Raw genomic sequence first — 23,387 nt, 5'->3', positions numbered from 1 at the left:
TATAATTTATACAATGTGCTATACGTGCTTTTTTATTAGTTTACATTTTTGGGGGAGTGTTTTATTTCCCCGTTATACAAGTGCTTTTCTGTCAGTTAATTTTCACTGCACATGCTTTTGTACTTTAATCTGTATACCTTTTCAGCATTTTCCATTAAAAAATTGTTATAATTAAAAGCGAAAGTGTTCTTGGCAGTTAATGCGAAATAATTAACTGGGTTTTTTAAGTTATTCATATAATGGCTATTTCACCGGGATCTGAAAAAGGAAATGTAATTTATACTAACGTTATAAAATTAAAGCATTTAATTATGTCTACCAGTCTATGATTATTTGTGAGAATTATGGTGGTACAGGTGATTAAAAGTGATTATCACTTAAATTTCTTAAAATTGGAAATAAATATTAAATTTAAGAAAATGAAAATTTAAAAAAACCCGTAAAATACGAAGACTAAAAAATTAAGACGTTCCCCACACACACACCTACCCTTAAAAATCAGAAAAACAGAAAATTACATACCTTGAAAACAATACGAGTAGTCTCACTTCTTCTTCTTTTGGTGAAAAATTCCCCTTTGGGGTCCTCATTCTATTGTGACCAATGGAATCGATGAACCTTTAATTAACGCGGGAAATTACGTACACAAAAGACCAGACGGCTTCCGGTACAGATGTGATCGAGGTTTTTCACTTATTTCAATGGAAAATTTTCGGAAAATTGAGAAGATTGGCGAAGGAACCTATGGCGTGGTGTATAAAGCACAAGATAAGACCACCGGACAACTTGTAGCATTAAAGAAAATCAGATTAGACACGTGTGTATATAACTGATGTGTTATATTATTAAGTACGATACGTAAGCGTCGGTTTGTTGTTGTTTTTGGGTTTAATTGAGGACGCTTTAAAACTTATTTACATCTTTTATTTTCTTAGCTTTAGTTGTTCTTTCTAGCGGGCTGTTAATTTGTGTAAATTTTGAAATGTAGACGAGTTCGACATAGTCAACATGATGCTGAAAACCTGCTACTACTACTACTTACGAAACCCACCCCACCCTTCGCTATATATTATTGTCTTGTGGGAATAATCTCCTCAAAATATGCAGATTTGCTGTCTACATAAGTCACATACTGAAAAAAATTATCCCTGTTAAATTAAAAGAGCATTGGCAATGTGATGAAACTTAAAACCTCTTTCGTTGAAAATACAGTGTGTAGAAGAAGTTAAAGATGTCTATTTCTCAGCATGGCTCAAACTTCAACAACTCAATTTTAGTCTGAGCTCATAAGTCACTTTTTGGTTCTGCCTTTATTTTAAAAACTGTGTATATGGACTAGCTATCGTTTGTCTTAAGTTTCGTCACATTTGGACATTTGTAATAAAAATACACATACTTGTGAAGGAAGTACAATGAAATCAATGGAAGGAAATGAATACAAATTTCTTATAGAAATTTATAATGGGAAATGTTGACTCTTTTCTCCATTCAGAAGTCGCTCGGAATACCTCGCGAAATTTTTAAACATTATCAGCTGTGTACTGTTCAGCGCAAAAAACCCCTAGACTCCTTTTTTAGCTCACCTGAGCTGAAAGCTCAAGTGAGCTATTCTGATCACTTTTTGTCCGCCGTCCGTCCGTCCGTCCGTCCGTCTGTCCGTCCGTCTGTCTGTCCGTCTGTAAACTTTTTACATTTTGAACTTCTTCTCTAAAACCGCTTATCCAATTTCAACCAAATTTGGCACAAAGCATCCTTATGGGAGGGCGAATATAAATTGCAGAAATAAAAGTCCGATCTGTATTCAAAGCGGAGAAAACCTTGAAACTGTAGAAAAAGGGGGGTGCATTTTAAAAAATCTTCTTCTCAAGAACTACTGATTCCAATTCAACGTAGTTTAGCATAAATTATCCTTATGGGAAGGAAAATATAAATTGCAAAAATTAAGGTCTAATTCTGTTTCAAATCTGAGTTATTACGAAAATAATAATAAAGGAAAGGCGTGTTTCAATCAGTTTAATATAGCTTCGGATTCGGCATCCGGTAAAATGGGTAGACAAGACTTTGCCTGGGCAAAACAAAAGATTGGCAGTTATTAATCTGCCAATCTCATTAAAATTTCAGGATATTTGATGGACCAGTATATTTATATTTGCTGTAAATATTGCTGCAAAATAATGCGTATTTGGAATTGACGATTGCCGATCTGCCCCGGCTTTTATTTTGCCACGGCCCGGGTTTGCGTACCCATTTTACCAAGACCTGTATTCCATACATCTAAAACGAGGTTCTTTGTTTAAAGCAGCCATGACATTATACGAAAAAGGGTCGATCTGACTATGATGAATTTGCTTGTTGTGCAACAGTTCGCGAATGAAGGGAAATTTTTGAAACATGCAAAATATATTGGTGCCGATTTTGTGAAGTAAATTGAGGCTAAATATTTCAATGCGTTGACAGTTTTCACACATGACGTTGGTGTTAGCTTGTTCTGATTTTCGTTTCGTTTTCATTATTTATGCTTTGTAACCTGGGAACTATCGTCTGTATTTCGTGATTTTTACGTATCAAATCAAACAGAGACTTCGGTAAATCAAACAGTTAACTGTTTACCTGCGCAAATTAAGCAAAATCTGATGTATCAAAAAAGTACTGAAATACAATTCATTCTATCGGTAATTCGGCATTATATTTTGCGTAATGGTATATTAATGCAATAGGTTTTGTTGAGATGCTCGGCATTTTCTCGAGTTTATTCAGTTTAAATAGAGTTTGATATCGCTGTCGGAAATATGTAGGTATATACATGTAAATGTATATTTATGATTCATTTCGAAAAAATAAATTGTGTTCTTTATTTGTTATAGTGCATGTTTCTTGTGTTTTAATTGTTTACAATTTCTATTTACTAACCATATTTGAGTGTTAAGCTTCGAATTATAAGCAAGATACAGAGATTTGCTCACGATTCTATGTTTGTACACAGATCTTAAAAACTAAAGATTAAAAAACTAAAAAAAAATTCAATATTTATTAAGAAAATTTTCAAAGTCTCTTCTTCCAGAAACCAACTTTAACAACTTATTGTATTGTAAACTTAACCTTTTTTAGCTCACCTGAGCCAAAGTCTTCTCAAAAACTATTAGGCCAGGAAAGCTCAAATTTGAGTGGAAGCATCCTCAGATAGTGTAGATTCAAGTTTGTTCAAATCATGGTCCCCGGGGGTAGGGTGGGGCCACAATAGGGGGGTCATGTTTTACATAAGAATATATAGAGAAAATCTTTAAAAATCTTCTCAAAAACTATTAGGCCAGAAAAGCTCAAATTGAAATGGAAGCATCCTCAGGTAGTGTAGATTCAAGTTTGTTCAAATCATGATCCCCGGGGGTAGGGTGGGGCCACAATTGGGAGATCAAGTTTTACATAGGAATAGATTGAGAAAATCTTTTAAAAATCTTCTTCTCAAAAATATTTTGCCAAGAAATCTCAAATTGGCATGTAACCATCCTTAGGAAGTGTAGATTCAAGTTTGTTCAAATCATGGTCCCTGGGGGTAGGGCGGGGTCACAATGGGGGATGAATTTTTATAGATAGAGAAAATCTTTAAAAGTCTTCTTCTCAAAATTATTAGGCCAGGAAAGCCAAAATTTGAGTGGAAGCATCCCAAGATCATATAGATTCAAGTTTGTTTAAATAATAGTCCAGGGGTAGGGTGAGGCCACAATGGGGGATGAATTTTTACTTAGGAATATATAGAGAGAATCTTTAAAAATCTTCTTTTTAAAGAATTTTGGCCAGAAAGGGTTTAAACTTGTGTAGAGGCATCCTCGGGTAGTGTAAATTCAAGTTTGCAAAATCACAGTCCCTAGTGGTAGGGCGGGACCGTGATGGCGGTTTGAATTTTTACATAGGAATATAAAGAGAAAATCTTTAAAACTATTCTGGGAAAGTGTTCGGTTCAAAACTCAGTACTTAGTGTGAAAGCAAAGGTTATGTAGATTTAAGTCTGATGAAACCATGATTCCCTAGAGAAAAATGGGGCCATGAAATGGGGGGGGGGGGGTATATAGGAATAGAGACAAATCTTCTTACAGGTACAACACCAAAAAATAAGAGGTTGATAAAAATTGGCAGATTTTCAATTTTTTTTAGCAAGATCTACTGTACTCAGTTGTCAAGATATTTTGATACTGTAATGCTAATTTGATCAGAATTAAGGCAATTGTTGCTCAGGTGAGCGATGTGGCCCCTGGGCCTCTTGTTTAGTCATGTATTACAACCTGATAAACTAGAGGAGGCATTTCAAAGGAGAAAACTTGGAAATTGTTCATACTTTTGAATGAACCCTGAATTATTTATGATTAGAGAATAATTAAACAAAATGTGAATTGAGGTTATCTTGTTACAGAGTATAATAATGTTTGACATGCACCCCCAATAAATCTTTTGTTAAAGAATAGGAAAATGAATACAAATCATGAAATGGGCTGGAACTCAAGAGTGCAAAGACCCTATATCACATTCTCCCCCCCCCCCCCCCCTTTTCTTTTGCATTTCCTTTCCCTTGGAAATCTTGTATAGGACTCTTTAATCTATTTTGTTGAGCACCAATGTATATTATAGAGAACATGGACATGATGGAGAAGGTGAAAAACTGTTCTATCAAGTTTGTCATAATACAGGTCGAAATGGTTTGATATTTTATGGAGAAGTTTTCATAAGATATATGTGTATCGATACCTTATGTTATCATGCAAATAAAATTTAAACTGTGTATATGTACTGTCTGCAGGATAATATTTTTTCTTCACTCTTCATAGAAAAAGAGAATAGTTCATAAGATTTTTTTCATGTATTCTATATTCCAGTGAGTCAGAAGGTGTGCCAAGTACAGCAATTCGAGAAATTTCCCTGTTGAAGGAACTTGATCAAAGCTGCATTGTCAGGTATATTTTAAAATGTACCGGAATTTTTAACCTTGTTTAAGATTTTTGTAAATGAGTGGTTGCAGAAAGCTCTGGTATTCTTGAACAGCTCCATAAACAACCCTCAAAAGTCTACACATAGCAATCTTTTGTTAGTGAACTACAGTACCGATCAGACACAACCTAACACCAGATTAAACCCAAACTACATTCAGGGTTTGACATTAAGTTTTTTAATTACTAGACCAGTGGGGCTACCTTAGCAATTTTTCACTAGCCCTGACTCTTTTACTACTAGCCCTGATCAATTAATTTTGACAAAAATAAACTAAAGTAATGACAAACCTAAAATATTAAATACCTGTTTCTGTTTAATTGTATTGGTTAATCTTTACCAATAATGAATCATTCAAACACCATTTAAGATTTAATTTTATTCAAACTGTACTAATAATGATACAAGTATTCAATGGTTGACCAGGGACCAACAAAACTTTAGGGAGACTTTACTTCTCCTTAACAGAGAAACAAGGAGAAGTTTGAGAAATCGGGGAGACTTTCATTACTTGACAATGGCATAACAATAATGATGATATACACAGATTTAAACTTTAATAATTTATATTAGATTAGAAAAAAGTCATTATGATTAAAAAATAAAACAAATTCTAAAAATTGAAAAAAAAATTATGAAGTTTATTTAATTTAAATTATTTGATGTATTCATACATTTTATAGATCAAATGTTTTGTAATTGTGTTAACTAAAATGACAAATAAAATCAGTCTCTGTTTTTTAGTGTATTTTGGTGGTATTAGTCCAACCCAACCATTATGTTGAGGATTTAGAATTTTTAAAAAGATATTATAACTGTTAACAAAGGGTTTATGATTATTTTAGCATAAAGGACTATATATGGTTTGAGCCTAAAATGGCCCCCTTAAATGAACGTTGTCATTTTACTGTAATTCTTTGTTTTATTTGAACAAATATACATTTGAATTTTTTTCATAATTTTCTTTTTGATTTTAGTGCCCACAATTTAAAAATATGACATATCATAAAGTTGTCCCGCCATTTTCGCATTTTTAGCCTAAAACGGCTTGTTTTGAAGCAGTTTTTCTTTAAGGAAACATTGAGCGACTGCTTGAACAAACAAAATATTTTCACCAAAGATGTATCTCTCCAGTACTTATAAGTGACAAAAAGTTCGTTCTTGTTCAAAGAGTCGCTCTATATTTCCGATTCGAAAAAAGATAAGAAAAATGTCAATTTTTGACTGATTTTGATTGAATTATAAAAAAGCGTCACTTCTGACGCCATGTACTGCCAGTGAATGCATATAAATTAAATAAATAGGTGAAAAACATATTTTATATCAACTCTTTTATAAAATAACACAACAAATTAATGTACCTGAATCACTTTAAAATTAGCGAATTATGGGGGCCAAATTTGACTAATATCATAGTTCTTTGGCAGTGTTATTAGCTAATTACAAGTTACCATCAAATTCACTGTTATATCAACACTAGCCTTAAAGTAATTAATAAACATCGTTTTGTACAGCATGTGGTTGCATCACCCGTATTTATAACCCCTAAAGATAAGACAGACTAGATTAATTAATCACAAGAGGCATAAACTGAGTTTGTGAAGACGTCTTTAGAATTAAATAATTATTTGATTACCCTTGGGGTTTATTTACACGATTATATGAACTCCGTGTACAAGGCGACTTGGACTTTTCGTGAGGAGGAAATTCAGGCGAAGTTGCCGATCAAAAAGTGAGTATTTCCCCCACTTCATCCTAGGTTAGTCCTTGGGTTGTATTTAAATTACGGTTTGTAGAATTTAAGCCTGTTAGGAAAAAGTGCTTTTACTTCTATTGATATTAATATTATAGAAAAGTATGTGCACACCTTTTTTTCACACGACCAGTCGGGCTAGTACACAGACATTTAACCCGACTGGACCTATCGTTTACTAGACAATGTCGGTCGGACGTGCCTTAGTGTCAAACCCTGACATTGTATACCCTGGGCTTACTTTTTGGATTTACTTGGGGGTTTACTCTGGGTTTGCTTCTGGAAAATTTGGGATCATTAGGGGTTTACTTGGAAATTGCCTTTGGGGTCAACTGTATGCACTGAGGTGTGAAGCAGGTGTGCAGTATCTTACCATCTTACTGCACTCTAGTAAACCCAGAAAGTAAACCAAGGGTTAAGTTGGGGTTTACTTTCTGTTAGGTTGGGTCTGATCAGTACTGTCTTTTATCTTACCATCTTACTGCACTCTAGTAAACCCAGAAAGTAAACCCAGGGTTAAGTTTGGGTTTACTTTCTGTTAGGTTGGGTCTGATCAGTACTGTACATCTTATGATGTAATTGCTTGATAAGGTAATTAGCAGTTTGGTTGTTAAATATTAAGCGCACAGTAAACATAGTAAAGGTAAACACCCTACAGTCAGAAATAATTACTAAGCTGTAAGTTATATTAATTTCAGATTACTAGATGTTGTCCATAGTGAGCAGAAGTTGTACTTGGTGTTTGAGTACCTGAATCAGGACCTGAAGAAGTACATGGATAGCTGTCCAGCCTCTGGAATGCCATCATCGCTCATCAAGGTCTGTCTAAGAACTGTCTGGATATTTGAGTATTCTGGTCTGTATAGGATATGTTTGAATTTCATAATTCATATATAATACCGTATAACGGGTAATCTTTACTGCTGTGATTTTTTACGAATTTGTCTTAAGGACGTTGTTTACTCAGGGTTTGAGTTATCAAATCCGGATTGTTAAAAAGTTCAATTTCATGAGTAAAATTTGTTTTAAATACAAAAAGTATTTATGAAATGAATTATCATGGAAATAACAATCGATATTTTTACAAAATTATGGAATTAGGCTCTGACAAAGTTTGACTTTTAGCGAAACAGAGGAAATTCGGACTAAATTTTTCAGATTTTGTTTTCCACTGAAATATTTTTGGCACTACTATAATATTCAAAATTAAGATTTTATTTGTTAGTCAACATAATTTTGCCTATGTTTTGTTGGTTTTATCTTGCTTTTTCGTTTAGATAATCGCATGGCACACACTACAAAAATATTGAAAAATGCTTAAAAATGACAAAAGACACCATATCTCAAAATTTTGATCATTTACCTCATATAAACTTTATGCCAGCAGAGAAAAGTCAATATACTTCGTTTAATACTATAAATGTTTTAGCATTATCATCATTCAGTTTTTTGTTATATTGGATCAAAAATAGGTAGTAATTTGAAAACTGGTAGAGGAAATTCGGACTAGAATATCTATAAAAATCGTGAAAGAAAACTTAATGCTTTGTATCTATTTAATGTCACTACCATTCATAGACTGTATTTCATTTGTTAAAGAGTTAAGCAATTTGTATTATTTTCACAATTAAGAAAATCTCAATCATAGTCTAAAATTTTTATGGATTTTTCTCAAATTTTCAAAAAATATTCAATGGCCATTAGCTCAAAAAGTAGGTCATTGACCTACTTTTTTGAAAGTGAAGAATAACACTACCATGTAAGGTCTATAACACAAAATAGTTGGTTTTTCATTATCATCAGTGGATTTTTTTTTCATTCTGAGTAAACGTCATCCTTAAAATAGGGCGATTTGAATTTTTACGCATATTTTTTTTACGAATTGGACATGTCCCTAAAAATTAAAATCATCTGTGGTAAAAGGGGAGAAAATTTCACCATGACTGTGTTACAGTTAACGCACATACAAATCAGAAAATCGTTTTTCTGTTAACGAGTCCTTATATTAAGGATTGTGTTTATTCATTTACCTTTATGTCATATGTGATATACACTTAACTTATTCCTATTAATCTGGATATCATCATTGACGTACAGCATTTTCTCGTCTCAGTTCGATTTACTGGGAAAAAAAGAAAGACAACTCCATTTCAAAATTTCTCTCTCTCTCTCTTTCTCTCTCTCTCTCCCAACCAAAAGAGACATCTAGCTACTAACGTAGCATTATACGTAGTTTCAAAAAATACTCCAGTCTGAATAGAAAGATCTGAATTGTTATCACCACGTGACCAAAAACGCTCAAATATAGCTACATGTACAGCCGTCAGGGACTGAGCTGAAGGTCATGAACATTACTCTGATAAGTACGATGTAGAGAATTTACGTAGGGTGTTTTTTCACTTCTGTAAAAATATACGCGTTTATTTTTTACGGATTTATAAAACACGTAAAAATAAGTTAAAATTGGCAGCATGTAAAAAATACCCCGTTATACGGTATTTGTTTGTACTTTGCATCCAATTCAATCTACAGAAAAAAAACTTTTCATTCATGCAAGTATCAAATGTGACAACTTTGATAACTTTGATTCATGTTTGGTATTCATAAGGTGTGTAATGAAACTTATTTAAATAGAGACTAAATTAGGCATTTTTGATACATATGTATCTAGCATTCTTAACTATGGCTCCGAAATATGGGGTTTTCATTCTGGTGATGAAATAGAACGAATTCACACAAATTTTTATAAAAGAATTTTGAAAGTTTAAAAATGTACGTCAAACTTCATGGTTTATACAAAGTTAGGTCGTCTACCCATGAGTATTATTCGTAAATTACGCATCATTAAGTATTGGTTGAAATTGATTAAAACAGAAAATTGTATATTACTCAATATTTATGAAGAATTGGTTTCACAATTCATACCAAATACATGGTGATTTAATGTCACAGAATTATTAGTATCACTGGGTATGCATGAAGTATGGCTTTCACAGGGTGTGGCTAACACTAATGTTTTCTTAAAAATTGTAAAGCAGAGGTTGTCTGATGTTTTTATAAAGGAAAGAGATGCATTTTTCGAGTCATCCTCTAAATGTTTATTGTACAAGTATCTGCCGGACACTTTTTCCTTACAATTTTATTTGCGTAAAAATATTCCTGAAAACCTTGTTGTCCTTTTAACAAAATATCGACTGTCATTGCATATACTTTTGGTAGAGCAAGGCCGTTTATAATGGAACTGTCAGATCGATGCACATCTGCAAATATTGTAATTTAGGTGAAGTCGAGGATGAATTCCATTTTATACTTATCTGTCCTTTTTTTAAATGTTTACGCGTATTGTATTTAAAAAAAATATTAATGGACTCGTCCTTCAATGTTTAAGATAGTTCAACTCCTCGCCATTCATAATCGCAAACAATTGTGCCATCTCGCAATGTATCTGCGTGAGGCTGGTAAAAAACGGGAATGTCAGACTATTCGTATACTAGTATCCAATTAATGTATTACCATTATTATTATCATTTACATAACTTTTTGATTTATTGATTAATAGGGTCTCTCCTCCTATGAATGTGCATTTATGAATAATATTTTTCTTTGTAGAATATTGCATAACATTATTACTAGTAGTGACGTGTGCTTTTGCTTAGAGTGTATGGATGTGTTTATAATTACATGTATGTACATATGTTACAACTGCTTATAATTCATATGATTTTTAGCAAATAAACAATACAATGAGTGATAACTTTTGTCATTTTGCTTGATTAAATACAAATGGTACTGCTTAAAAGTTTATTGTGCATAATTTTAGAGTGAGAATTCTAAAAGAATTAAGACTGCATTTTTTGACTTAGGTTGTGTAGAGAACAAATGTAGAAATAAATAAAGTAAGTTTACTTCTGTTATATAGAGCTACATGCACCAATTGCTTCAAGGAATAGCCTATTGTCATTCACACCGAGTGTTACACAGAGACTTGAAGCCGCAGAACTTGTTGATTGATGTGGAGGGCAATATCAAACTGGCAGACTTTGGACTAGCCAGGGCATTTGGTGTCCCAGTTAGAACATACACTCATGAGGTATTGATGATTGCTGATCAAAAGTAATTATGGTAATTATGGTAAGGGAGGAGATTGAACTAGTCATGTTTTTAAAGTTGATCAAAAGAATGTTTCTTACTTACAGTATATATTACAAATTTTCATTATCAGTGTTTTTTAGCTGTTTTAAAACTGATGGTCATGTCAGTTTGAGTGATTATGAATGTACATGTTTAAAGAAAATTTATTTGTACTTTATTTACATGTTTATACAATGCACGTCTTGTCATCTATGATTAATGGAAAGATTTTAAAAAGTCTGTAGTTCATTGAGCAATTTTTTTCATATTTTATTTACTTCTTTATAATTGTTTAATCAAATATGTGTTTAACTATTTTAATCTGATTCCTAAGTTTTTCCTGGCCATATGGAGTTCAAGCAAATGCTTGAGTGAGTATCTGTTTGTTAGTCTTTGGTGCATGAAATATTATAAGTGACACACATGTGCATGTCTGATTGCAGGTTGTGACATTGTGGTACAGGGCCCCCGAGATCCTCCTGGGCAGCAGGTTCTACTCCACCCCAGTAGATTTGTGGTCCCTCGGCTGTATCTTTGCAGAAATGGTAAGTTATTTTAGTTTATTGAGCAAGGAGATATTTCTATTAGGAAGTATTTTTAGCTCACCGAGACGAAGTCAAGGAGAGCTTATGCTATACCCTCGGCGGTGGCGTCGGCGTCAGCGTCCGGACCTGGTTAAAGTTTTTGTTGCAAGTCCTGTATCTAAGCTATTACTTGTCCTATCTTCACCAAACTTGCATGGATGATGCATCTGGACCTACCTATGGACTTGAAAGACTTGGATGCTGAATCTGGGTCCTAAATTTCAGATGCTGGAGGAGGTTAAGGTTGTTGGACCAGGTTAAAGTTTTTGTTGCAGGTGCCCTTTGATAGCAGTATCTTAGTTACTGCTGGTCTGTACTTCACCAAACTTGCATGGATGGTGTGCCTTATGATACTGATGCACCTGACAGGCTTGAGTGCTGAATCTGAGCTATAGGTTTCGGATGCTGGAGGAGGTTAAGGTTTTTGGAGCAGGTTAAAGTTTTTGTTGCGGGTACCCATTGATAGCAATATCTAAGTTACTACTGGTCCTAACTTCACCAAACTTGTATGGATGATGCGTCTTATGATACTGATGCACCTGACAAGCTTGAATGCTGAATCTGAGCAATAGGTTTCGGATGCTGGAAGAGGTTAAGGTTTTTAGAGCTGGTTAAAGTTTTTGTTGCAGGTGCCCTCTGATGATTAATCTTAGTTACTACTGGTCCTAACTTCACCAAACTTGTATGGATGGTGTGTCTTATGATACTGATGCACCTGACAAGCTTGAATGCTGAATCTGAGCAATAGGTTTCGGATGCTGGAAGAGGTTAAGGTTTTTAGAGCTGGTTAAGTTTAATGTTGCAGGTGCCCTCTGATGATTATATCTTAGTTACTACTGGTCCTAACTTCACCAAACTTGTATGGATGGTGCGTCTTATGATACTGATGCACCTGACAAGCTTGAATGCTGAATCTGAGCAATAGGTTTCGGATGCTGGAGGAGGTTAAGGTTTTAAGAGCTGGTTAGATAAAGTTTTTGAAACAGGTGCCCTCTGATGATGATAACTTAGTTATTACTTGTCCTTACTTCACCAGACTTCCATGGATGGTGTGTCTTATGATACTGATGCACTTGACAGGCTTGAATGCATAGTCTGGTTTCGGATGCTGGATAAAGTTAAGTTTTTAGGAACAGGTCACATGGTTAATAGATGATAGTACTATTTCAAACTTGCATAGTTGCTTTAACTGTAATATGAATGAATCGCAGAGGTAGCTTCAGATGCAGAGCTTGATCTCCATTATCAAGGATGCTAAAAAATAAATCTTAGTTATTACTGGTCCTAACTTCACCAAACTTGAATGGATGGTGTGTCTTATGATACAGATGCACCTGACAGGCATGGATGCTGAATCTGAGCCATAGGTTGCAGATGCTGGAGGAAGTTAAGGTTTTAATTGCTAGTGCCCTCTGATGATGATATCTTAGTTATTACTGGTCCAAACTTCACCAAAATTGCATGGATGATGCGTCTTATGATACAAATGCACCTGATGGGCTTGAATGCTGAATCTGAGACATAGGTTTCGGATGCTGGATGAGGTTTAGTTTTTTGGAACAGGTCACATGTTTTATAGATGATAGCTTGCATAGTTGATTTAACTTTATTATAAATTAAATGCAGAGGTTGCTTCAGAAGCAGAGCCTGATCTCCATTATCAAGGATGCTAAAGAAATCTCCTACCTCACTTAAACCAGCTCGATAGATAGATGTGTTTGTTGATAAATGATATAACATGATTCCTATGATAAAGTATTGTATGATATGAAACAATATTGTTTGATATGATACAATATGATATCATATGTTATATTATAAAAAGTTATACGATACGATATTGTATCAATTTTTTTGATATTTTATGATATGATTATGTATCATGATATTGTTATGTATAGTATTGTATATTATGATACAATATTGTATAATATTATATTGTATTTTTAATTTATTATTTTATCACATGATACAATTACATAAGATATTGCAAAATATTATATTGTATCCTATGATACAATATTGTATATTCTATAATATTGTATCATACAATATTGTATAATATGATATTGGTTTCAGTAATATAGAATTATATCACATGAAATTGTATTATATGATATTGTAATATTATATAATATTGTATCATACAATATTGTATGATATGATATTGGTTTATATGATATATTATCATATCACATGAAATTGTATTATATGATATTGTAATATATCTTATTGTGTCATATGATGCAATATGTATAATATAATAATGTATTTTATAATATTTTACCATATCACATAATATTGTATCATTTGATAAGATACAATGTTGGAATCAAATTATATTGTATTATATGATATAATATCATATAATGTATCAAATATGTTTCAGTGTCATTCAATACAATATCATTCTATATTATACAATATAATATCATCTTTCAGTGTTATGATGTATTATGTAATATGATATTGTAATATGATATTATATTGTATTATATTTTATGATATTGTATTATGTGATCAAATACAATAAAGTATAACACAATACAATGTCAGATCATACGTTACAATATCAAATCTCATTATTGTTTATTACGGTATTTTATTTATTATATGATATATATTATATTAGAAATATGACATGATGCAATATTTAATTTTATATCATTGTATTGATTAACATATGAACATATGATTATCATAAAAAAATTTATCAGATGATATACGATATTTTGTCAAAACAGAATCCATGAATATCCAAGATCATAAAGTATGATTTTCATATAAAATGATAAAGGTGGTCTTATGAAGGTGATGTCTCATAAGGGTGATGCTCCGTCTCGGTGAGCTTAGTAATCTATGATTACCTATGTTTTATTATAGATTTGAATCGTATCATTAGGAAGAGGTTGTATATATCTAGAGAAATGTTTTTTTGCATGTTAGGAACTGTTTTTTCTCTAGCCTGTCTTTTTTTTTTAGGGATGAAATCTTTAAAGAAAATAATGCCATACTTCATGTTAAATTATTTTTAAGGCGTCGAGCTAATGCTCGGCAGCCTTCTAGCGATCGTCTGGATTGGCAATCGTCCAAAAATTCATGCTCTTCACCGCCTTTTAAATGCGCATAAGAAATAAGTTCCTTTAATTATTAAACGTATTACAAGATTTTTATTCATTAATCAACTAAATTGTGTACAAAAAAAACAACTTTGCCTCCCTGGTTATTGACAGTTTATTACATAAGTATAACTTTGCTTAATCAAGAAATGGCGGATGAATACAATAAGGTGTGAACATTTACTAAATATTAATTGAGTTTATCGCTTACATTTTAATTGGAGACCGTGCCCGATAGAAGTAAAATTTGATACGTAATTTTATTTTTTATCGGGCACGGTCTCCAAAATAAATGTAAGCGATAAATGTATCTAGTGATTTTGTTGCAATAAGAAAACACGATAATGCAGTTGGTTTGGTGGAGCATTTTAGATAGCACGTGTTGTGGATTTGTTTGTAAACAATCATACCATAGGTAATCTTGTTTCAAAAGGGAATTGATATAAATAAAAGTATGGTTTATTATTATAATTAGGGACACACTGTTAATATATACAAATTATAAACCTGTGAAAATTGTTCAAAGACTGTTTAAAGGGACTTGGACACGATTTGACTTAAAATTTTCAAATTTTATTTTTCCATTTTCAATGTTTATACTGATAAATATAGAAGTTTATAATGCCATGTCAAAATTTGAAACTCAAATATCAATTTATAAGCAAGATACAGAGTTTATAATTCTTTGTTTGTATACAAAACTCGAATATTGTCATTTTTTACATATTCCTTGTATTGGTGTAAATTTCAATCCAATGTAACTTTCTTTTGTTGAAAATATTATTTAAGAGGATATTGAATTAGTTTAAATTGTTATTGACATGCCATTTTGTCTAAGAAATGGTAATTCTCTACATTACTTTTTTGTAAACAACTAGTTATAAGACTCGAGCTTTGTTTACATAACAATCAATTCTTACCTCTGTATCTCGCTTGTAACTTGACTTTAACATTTAATATTTTGGTCAATCATTTAAAATGCAGCAATAAACCATTTTATACATAAAAAATAAAAATAAAATTTTTGATCACAAATCGTGTCCAAGTCCCTTTAAAGCAAAAAGAAAATATTTTTTTGAACTTTGAAATTTCTTCGATTTTTGTATCCATGATGAGTTATTGTATTCTAAACGCATCACTACCTATTTTATAAGGAAATATACTGGTTTTGGTTTTAAAGCAGCACAAAACATAATTCATTTACTTTTTTATTCTAGTATTATTTGATATACGACTTTTAGTAGAGAACTGGAGAAATTCAAATTATTGATATCATTCTATATAAAAGAAAATGTCAGCTTGACGCCTTTGTGGCCGTTCCGGCCTTTGATTTTAAATATAATTTAGAACTTTATGTGTAATCAATGTATGTCTTATGATAATCTTTCCAATTTTGCTAATTTGTTTTGTTATTAATTACAGATGACAAGACGTGCATTGTTTCAAGGAGATTCTGAAATTGACCAGCTTTTTAGGATCTTCAGAACACTTGGTAAAACATTTTCTTGCATCAACCATTAGCTTTAAGTGAGAAATTATACAGTGAAAAAATATTAGAAGTTCTGACAGTGTTTTTCAATGACTTTTAAGAATGAACTTTGAATAAATGCAAAAGTTAATTTTGCTGCACAGTTTTCAAATTGTTTTTGCAATGGATTGCATTGTTGCAAGAAAAGCTTCAAACAGTTATGTACTCTTATCTACCGGTACATTTCATCTGCACCCACTTGAATTTTTCAATTTCTTTCAAACACAAATTCTTCAACGGATTATATTGAAATTTAATCTTTTATGATCACCTGAGCTGTATTACAAGTAAGCTTTCCTTATCACTCATTGTCTTGTGGCCCACTGCTCATCTGTCTGTTTATTAGTCTGTAAACTTACGACATATTTGACCTTTACTTATAATTACAAATCTTTTATAATAGAATAAGTTTTCAACAAAATCTTGTTGTCAAGAACCTCTGCACTAAATTACAAACAGGAATAGATATGTACATGTGTTTATCATTGAGAAGTTGAGACCCATTGCACATTTCTTTTTGATTGGTTATTCTTTGTTTGGGGGAGGGGGGGGGGGAGTTAAATTTTAAAATGAATTAAATTAAGATCTCATTTTTCCAAATTTAGAAACCCATTTAGGACAATGGCAGGCACAAACTGTTTATTTTACATGTAGTTATAAATAACAAAACTAATAAATTTACACTTTGATGCTTAACATTTTTGTGAAGCCTTAATAGTAATGCATCCTAATTGATTCATTCCAGGAACTCCAGATGAGAGTGTTTGGCCAGGCGTGTCCCAGCTTCCAGATTACAAGTCCTCCTTCCCTAAGTGGCCCCAGCAGTCAATCTGTAGCATTGTTCCACATCTAACAGGGGACGGGCTGGACTTAATGGCAGTGAGTAATATATACCGGTATATTTGCATGGGACAACCCAAATATATTGTTTGTTTGCCCTCTCCCCAATCTTCTGATGCAAAAGTACGAAACTCAAAAGATATTTTGATTAAAACTCTAGGTATCTTATATGCTATTTTAGATACAGTTGTTCAGCAATCTTTTTATTGAAAAGTCATTTATTTGATCTTGCAATCATGATGTTTCTTGACAAGTGATAGTGTTTGATCGATGAAGGTTTAACAGATCGATTATAAACCTTTTTGGGCATACTTCTGGTAATAAATGTAAATAAGAAGATGAGACTGACCCTTGGTTTTGAAAAATAGGTTATTCAATAAGTTTAGAAAGGATAAGTATGAAAATGCTTGCAGAATGAATTAGTGGTTAAAAAAAATGATATATTAAAAGTAAACAAAATTTATAATTAGAGATTTGCTGAAGATTGCAATTATTTTTAAGTAATTTGATGAGTACCCCTTTACTTAAACTAAAATCATCCATGTCCCCATGAATACAAATAAATAAGTTTTTTATCACCATAAAAATAAAGTTTTCTAGAAAGTTAATGCATGTATTTTGAAAAATCCTTTCAAGGCTTTTTAAAATCATTTAAATAGCATTTACAGTTATGGTATTTTATGAGGATTTTATGAATTTTCATGATGTTTTACGATTTTATGATGAATTTATGAGTATTTAATAAAGTAAGTGATAATCGCAAGTACATGTGCTTGATATGAATTGTCCTCCAGTGTAAATTACAATTTGAACTGATTACAGAAAATGTTGAAATATGAGCCCAGTCAGAGGATATCAGCCAAAAAGTCTCTGACTCATCCTTACTTTAATGGAGTCTGCAAACAAAGGCCACCACAGATCTTCAAGTGAGAGGAAGTCTGCCTATTTTAAGTGCCTTTCTTCTTACCTCCCACATAATCATAATAACTGATGTGTTCAAATACATGACTGTGATATAACAACTGTGTTTAGCTAAGACATCTTTATTTCACTCAAAAGGAATCTTTAAAAAAATTGATGAAATGTTACAACTGTTTGATTTTATTTGTCTCTATTTTTCATGGTAATATGTACATGTAATTACTTGTATATCTTTACAGAAACACCATATTGAACTGACTCCATTTTATTATAATAAACATTTTTTGATAATTTACACAATGTAATTTGGCATAAACAAAACAAAATGTGTCAAATTCACTAACAATAAATTGAATTATAACATGTACCCCTGGTAATGCTGAATGAATTTTTAGACATTTTTAAATGTTACAGACAAATAGTATTCAGTTATGTTCATTTTTTATTTTATCGGATACATGTATACGTAATCGTATTTTGTATTCAGTATTTGAATTAAGTATATTTTTATTTATATCCACTTTCAAGTGTAACATAACTTTACCGGTAATTACACACACACACAAACACACACATGTATATATATATATGATCATGCATTTTCTTAATAGCAAACCAAGTAAATGATATGTAAATAAATTTCAGTTTGGTTCAGTGTGTACTATCGTCTATCATTATGATAATCCAATGATGAATGGCATTGTTAAATATCTCTGTTGAGAATATACCTAAGTATATTATTTGTACTAAGTGTTGTTAATTAAATATGAAACCCACTATTTTGAAGACTTTCACATTCTTTTTTAAACTGTCGGTTAATTTAGTTGCAATGTATCTTGATATGTATCGTATCGCATCTCGTGTATCGTGATATGTGTCGGATCGGCTAAGTACAGTATCGTCCCAGCCCTAAATTGAGCAGTAGGTTTTTTTAAGGCACCTGAGTCACTCAGGTGACCTATTGCAATTGGTCTTTGTTTGTCGTCGTGTGGTGTGCATCGTGCGTTAATATTTTTTTCATTTTCTTCTTAAAAACTACAAGGCCAATTGTTATCTTTTTAGGTGTGAAGCATCTCTATGGTAAGAGAAATCAAAAATGTGAAAATCCTGGCTCTACCACCCCTGGGGCGCTCTAGAATGTGCCAAATATACAGAAAAAGCCAAATTTTCTAAAATCTTTATCTACTTCCACACTTGTATGGAGAAAACTAAATGCTTTGTAATAATGTCCATAAAGCCCCCTACCAAACTGTGAAATTCATGTTCCCTAGGTCAGGGGTGCAGGCCCTAGGATAGGGCTAATATGGCCATATAGTAAAACTACAATGCTTAGAAAGTCTTCTTCTCTGATCTATATATATATATATTTGAAAAAAGCTGAATGCATTGTTATGATGTCCATGAAGCCCTCTAGCTAAATTGTGAAATTCATGACCCAGGGACAGGGATTCAGACTCTATGGCCATATTGGTAAAAATGTATTAAATCTTAGAAAATCTTCTTCTCTACTCCCATATATATTTGTTAAAAACTGAATGCATGATGATGATGTCCATGAAGCCCTCTACCAAAATTGTGAAATTCATGACCCCTGGGCTAGGAATTCAGGCTCTAGGGTGGGGCCAATATGGCCATATAGTAAAAATGTATTAAATCTTAGAAAATCTTCTTCTCTAATCCCATATATATTTGTGAAAAACTAAATGCATAGTAATGATGTCCGTGGTGAAGCCTTATACCAAAATTGGGAAATTCATGGTTTCTTGGTAAGGAGTTCTTATGATCATACAACTTCTTTATTACATTCTATTCAACAAATGATGAAGCTTATATTCTTTGTTATAATGTACAATCAATGTTTGTTAAATTGACAGTTTAAGGAGAGGGCTCAGATAGGCAGAGTGCCTGCTGCCAAGTCCTTATTATGTAATCTTTTTACATAATAAAATATAATTGTTTAAATTAAATCGATAATGAATCTATCATTACAATAAAAACGATTCAAGCTGTTAAGGTACTTCACTACTTTTAAGACACCACGTCACAAGATGGAGATGTTAAATTGTGTGTATGAGTCAATTTCAGTCGTATATCATTATAGCTCTGTGCATGATTGTTAACCGCAGATCATAAGTTTGAATACCCTTGGGGCTTTTGTTCATATTTATTGAATCATTTTTTAATATGATCGATAAAAAAGGAATTATTCATGACTAATGAGCGCAGCACAAAGGTTCTATTTCTTACTTGGGTTTTGAATTCATTTATCTTACGAGAAAGAGAATATGATTTTATATAAAGCTTTAAAATAAAGCAATTAAGGAACCTGGGTGAATAAGCCGATGCATATGCCCACAAGTGCCAACAACCCTATCACTAGTACGTTTCAAGTGACAATCACACATTTAGTATAATATGTGTATTAACTTCAAATATTTTTATTCCTATGCTTAAATATCTCTAGAGAATTTATTTTGTGCGTGTACTCAGAATAAAGAATTCCAATCTGTTCTCTTAAAGTCCATAATTTGTACCCTCTCAACAAAGTATCATATTTATTTAGAAAAATTAATACTACAGATAACTTATTTAGCACTTAACTAAAAACTATAAAATGATTAAATGCATGTGTTTAATTCATAGTAACGCAATTCTTACTTTCTTTACGTCAAATGCGTTTTTCGAATTTAAACAAAGTAAACAAAGACATAAAAATATTTAATATCATCGGAATCTAACACCTACTCCAACATACTTATGATCCAAGAACTCCACGGAGTCACATGTTTTAACCCATTTAGATAACAAACTCAATCTAGTAATGCGTAAACATAATTCGGTCTGTAATTTCATGGTCATCTTGAAAATTGAAGGAGGAAAACTTGCTTTTTACAATGGAGTTGGTTTTGGTAACTTTTTTTTGTGAAAATTGAAAAAGATATATATATTAACATGTTTTATCAGTATACGTTCTTAAAAAAATGGTATGATGACCCACTCTATATAAAAAATTATAGTCTGACCATCCGATTTCATTAGCATTTTGTTGCTCAATTAGAATACACATATTTTGATGTCTTAATATCATATGATTAGATATAGTAACTTATATAATATCTTATGATACGATATTTTATAATATGGTATTGTTCATGGTATTGTTTAATGATACATCACATAAGATATGATAGTTATTTATATTCTATCAGATAATACGATATTATATCATATGATATTAAATTATATAGTACATTACTATTTCACATGATATTGTATCGTATGATAAAATGTATCAAATTGAAGAATTTTTACTTTCCGTTCAATAAATGACTATTTCTTATTAGTATTTTATATGTTTTACCGGAATTAAACGTGAAATGTTCAGTTATTTCTTAAATAAGTCCACAAAACCGTAAAATGTCGACCCGGGTTTGCCTACCCATTTTACCAACTTGAAAATCAACAATCGTCGATAAATTTCTTAATGTACATTGTTTTGCAGAAATATTTACAGCGAATACATTTATACTGATTGTTGACATGTCCTGAAAATTTCAATGAGATTGGTTGAGTATTAACAAAGAAAATTGAAAAATATCGATCTGCCCCGGCTTTTATCTTGCCCCGGCCCGGGTTTGCCTACCCATTTTACCAAGACTCTTATAAAGGCGGTGCCTCATAAAGGTGATGCCTTGTCTCGGTGAGCTTTGTAATCTGTGATTACCTATGTTTGTATTTGAGGATGAACTTCAACTGTTAATGATACAATTATGTAAACAATATAATACTATTTCACATTTTGCATTTTTCATGCACCTCTTCATACATGGAATTGTATCATTAATGGTTGAAAACCGGCCATTAGACAACACCATCCAGTAGGTCTAACGCCTGAATGTTAATTGTAATTGAAATAAATAAAGTTTCGCTTCATTCAAGAAAGTCAAACTGCTCAAATATTCTTTATTTGATAATGTAATTAGAACTTAGCAGAATATAAACTACATTTGCATTAATTCATCAACAATTAACTGAAATGGTAACTCAAGAAAACAACAACATGCAAAAGGAAAAGAAAAAGTATCATTATTTTGTGTAGACTTCAATCTCAGCAAAATTAAGAAGATTTTCGGAACCTTGTGTTATGCGAAGTCTCATGAATTTCCCTATTGTTGGATTGTCAAAAAGAATCTCTATCACCTGCCCGGTAACTCCTGGTCCTTTGAAAAATCCTCGCTGTTCGAAAGAAGCTCCGTCCATGGACATCTCAAACGCAACATCATGAAATCTCTCTCCTTAAAAAAAGGGTTCGACAATGATAATTGTCTGTATATTTCAAAGAAGAGAGGGGTGATAAATATTTTCAAAACATGAAAGAGAACAGAACTTACCTAAGCTATCTTCTCTATTGTAAACGCGGACAAATGATATCTGTAGTGGTTCGTCCTGTGTTATCATAATCCATGGCGCGATTTCCCATTCACTTGCAAATATTTCTGTACTTATTCTAAATGAATGTAAACCATCAGTAGCATAACCGGTGCCCCAAAGTAAATGATTATTACCGTATACGGAAGATGCAATGGATGGACGAAGAAGAGCAGCATTTTTCTTTTCATCGATACCTGCCAAGATAATGATAATTTGACATGAAACAGTCGATAGTTTGTTTAAAATTGTGTTTAAAAAGTTCTTATACCTGTAAAAGAAATACATAAAAATTAATAATTTCTCATTTTTTTAGGCATAACGCTTTATTTTTTTTAATTTGTGTCAAAAATAGTCGATTTAGTGTCAATAACTTTTAAAAGTTAAGGTTATTATCGAAGTAAAACATACCGTAATGAATCCAGTTTTTGCCCCGTGTTATCAATGTGTATAAGAAGATACAATTCCATCGACAATATTTATTTTCAATGTTGAAGAAAAACCTCACATCTTTTGATTCACCACCAAGTGCTGCACAATGAAGCAAACTAGAGACATACTGCTCTTTACAGCGGATAGGTGTAAAATGGGAATCAGGCATTACCCCATACCACTGTGACACAGTACTACTAATACAAAAAAGCATTATAAGAAAGACATCCAAATGTATTATTATTGGGGCGCCAACAAACTAGGTGGTTTACTGTTTGTATTCCAATGTAAGAATACTATTATGTATGAACAATCGAAATTGCGTTTGATAGTGTATCGGAGAGGTCACGTGGTAAGGTTTGCAGATTATTGTGGCTTTATAAGATTTATTAAATATCCGTATTGCCACAAAACGTCCGAATTCAAACGCAATACTTTAGTTGTTAGTTTTCACAAATTGTTTTTAATTCCGAACGTCTTCGATTTGCAATATTTACCAGTTGTTGTTGAAAAATCAAAGATCTCTCGTTTATTATATTAATAACCCGAACATATGATTGGATGAAGTATTAGGCAAATTTATACTGAATAATAACAAGAAAATTTTCCATTGCAAAAAAGTGCAGCGTAAATGTTAATAGATCTTGAATTTTGGTAATGAATTCGTTTTAACT

The 23,387-nt window shown here is 32.1% G+C and overlaps 1 protein-coding gene and 1 long non-coding RNA gene across 2 annotated transcripts; one reads left to right on the top strand and one right to left on the bottom strand.

The window, feature by feature from the left end:
- Positions 1-636: 636 nt before the first annotated feature.
- On the top strand, positions 637-18,632 carry LOC117680997 (cyclin-dependent kinase 2). Its single transcript, XM_066085129.1, has 8 exons — positions 637-817; positions 4,866-4,943; positions 7,429-7,549; positions 10,650-10,820; positions 11,305-11,406; positions 15,987-16,056; positions 16,838-16,971; positions 17,755-18,632. Exons 1-8 carry the CDS (start codon positions 702-704, stop codon positions 17,860-17,862), a joined length of 900 nt encoding a protein of 299 aa, XP_065941201.1. The 5' UTR covers positions 637-701; the 3' UTR covers positions 17,863-18,632.
- Positions 18,633-21,636: 3,004 nt separating this feature from the next.
- Positions 21,637-23,153, bottom strand: LOC117681013 (uncharacterized). The gene is made up of 3 exons (XR_010714248.1): positions 22,693-23,153; positions 22,245-22,478; positions 21,637-22,148 (listed from the first exon to the last, which is right to left on the bottom strand). It is a non-coding gene; the product is annotated as an uncharacterized lncRNA (long non-coding RNA).
- Between the last annotated feature and the right edge of the window lie 234 nt (positions 23,154-23,387).

This window comes from Magallana gigas, chromosome 5 (assembly GCF_963853765.1).
Source record: "Magallana gigas chromosome 5, xbMagGiga1.1, whole genome shotgun sequence".
NCBI lineage: Eukaryota > Metazoa > Mollusca > Bivalvia > Ostreida > Ostreidae > Magallana > Magallana gigas.
Note: the sequence above shows the minus strand (reverse complement) of the source record. Positions and strands in the feature narration are given on the sequence as shown.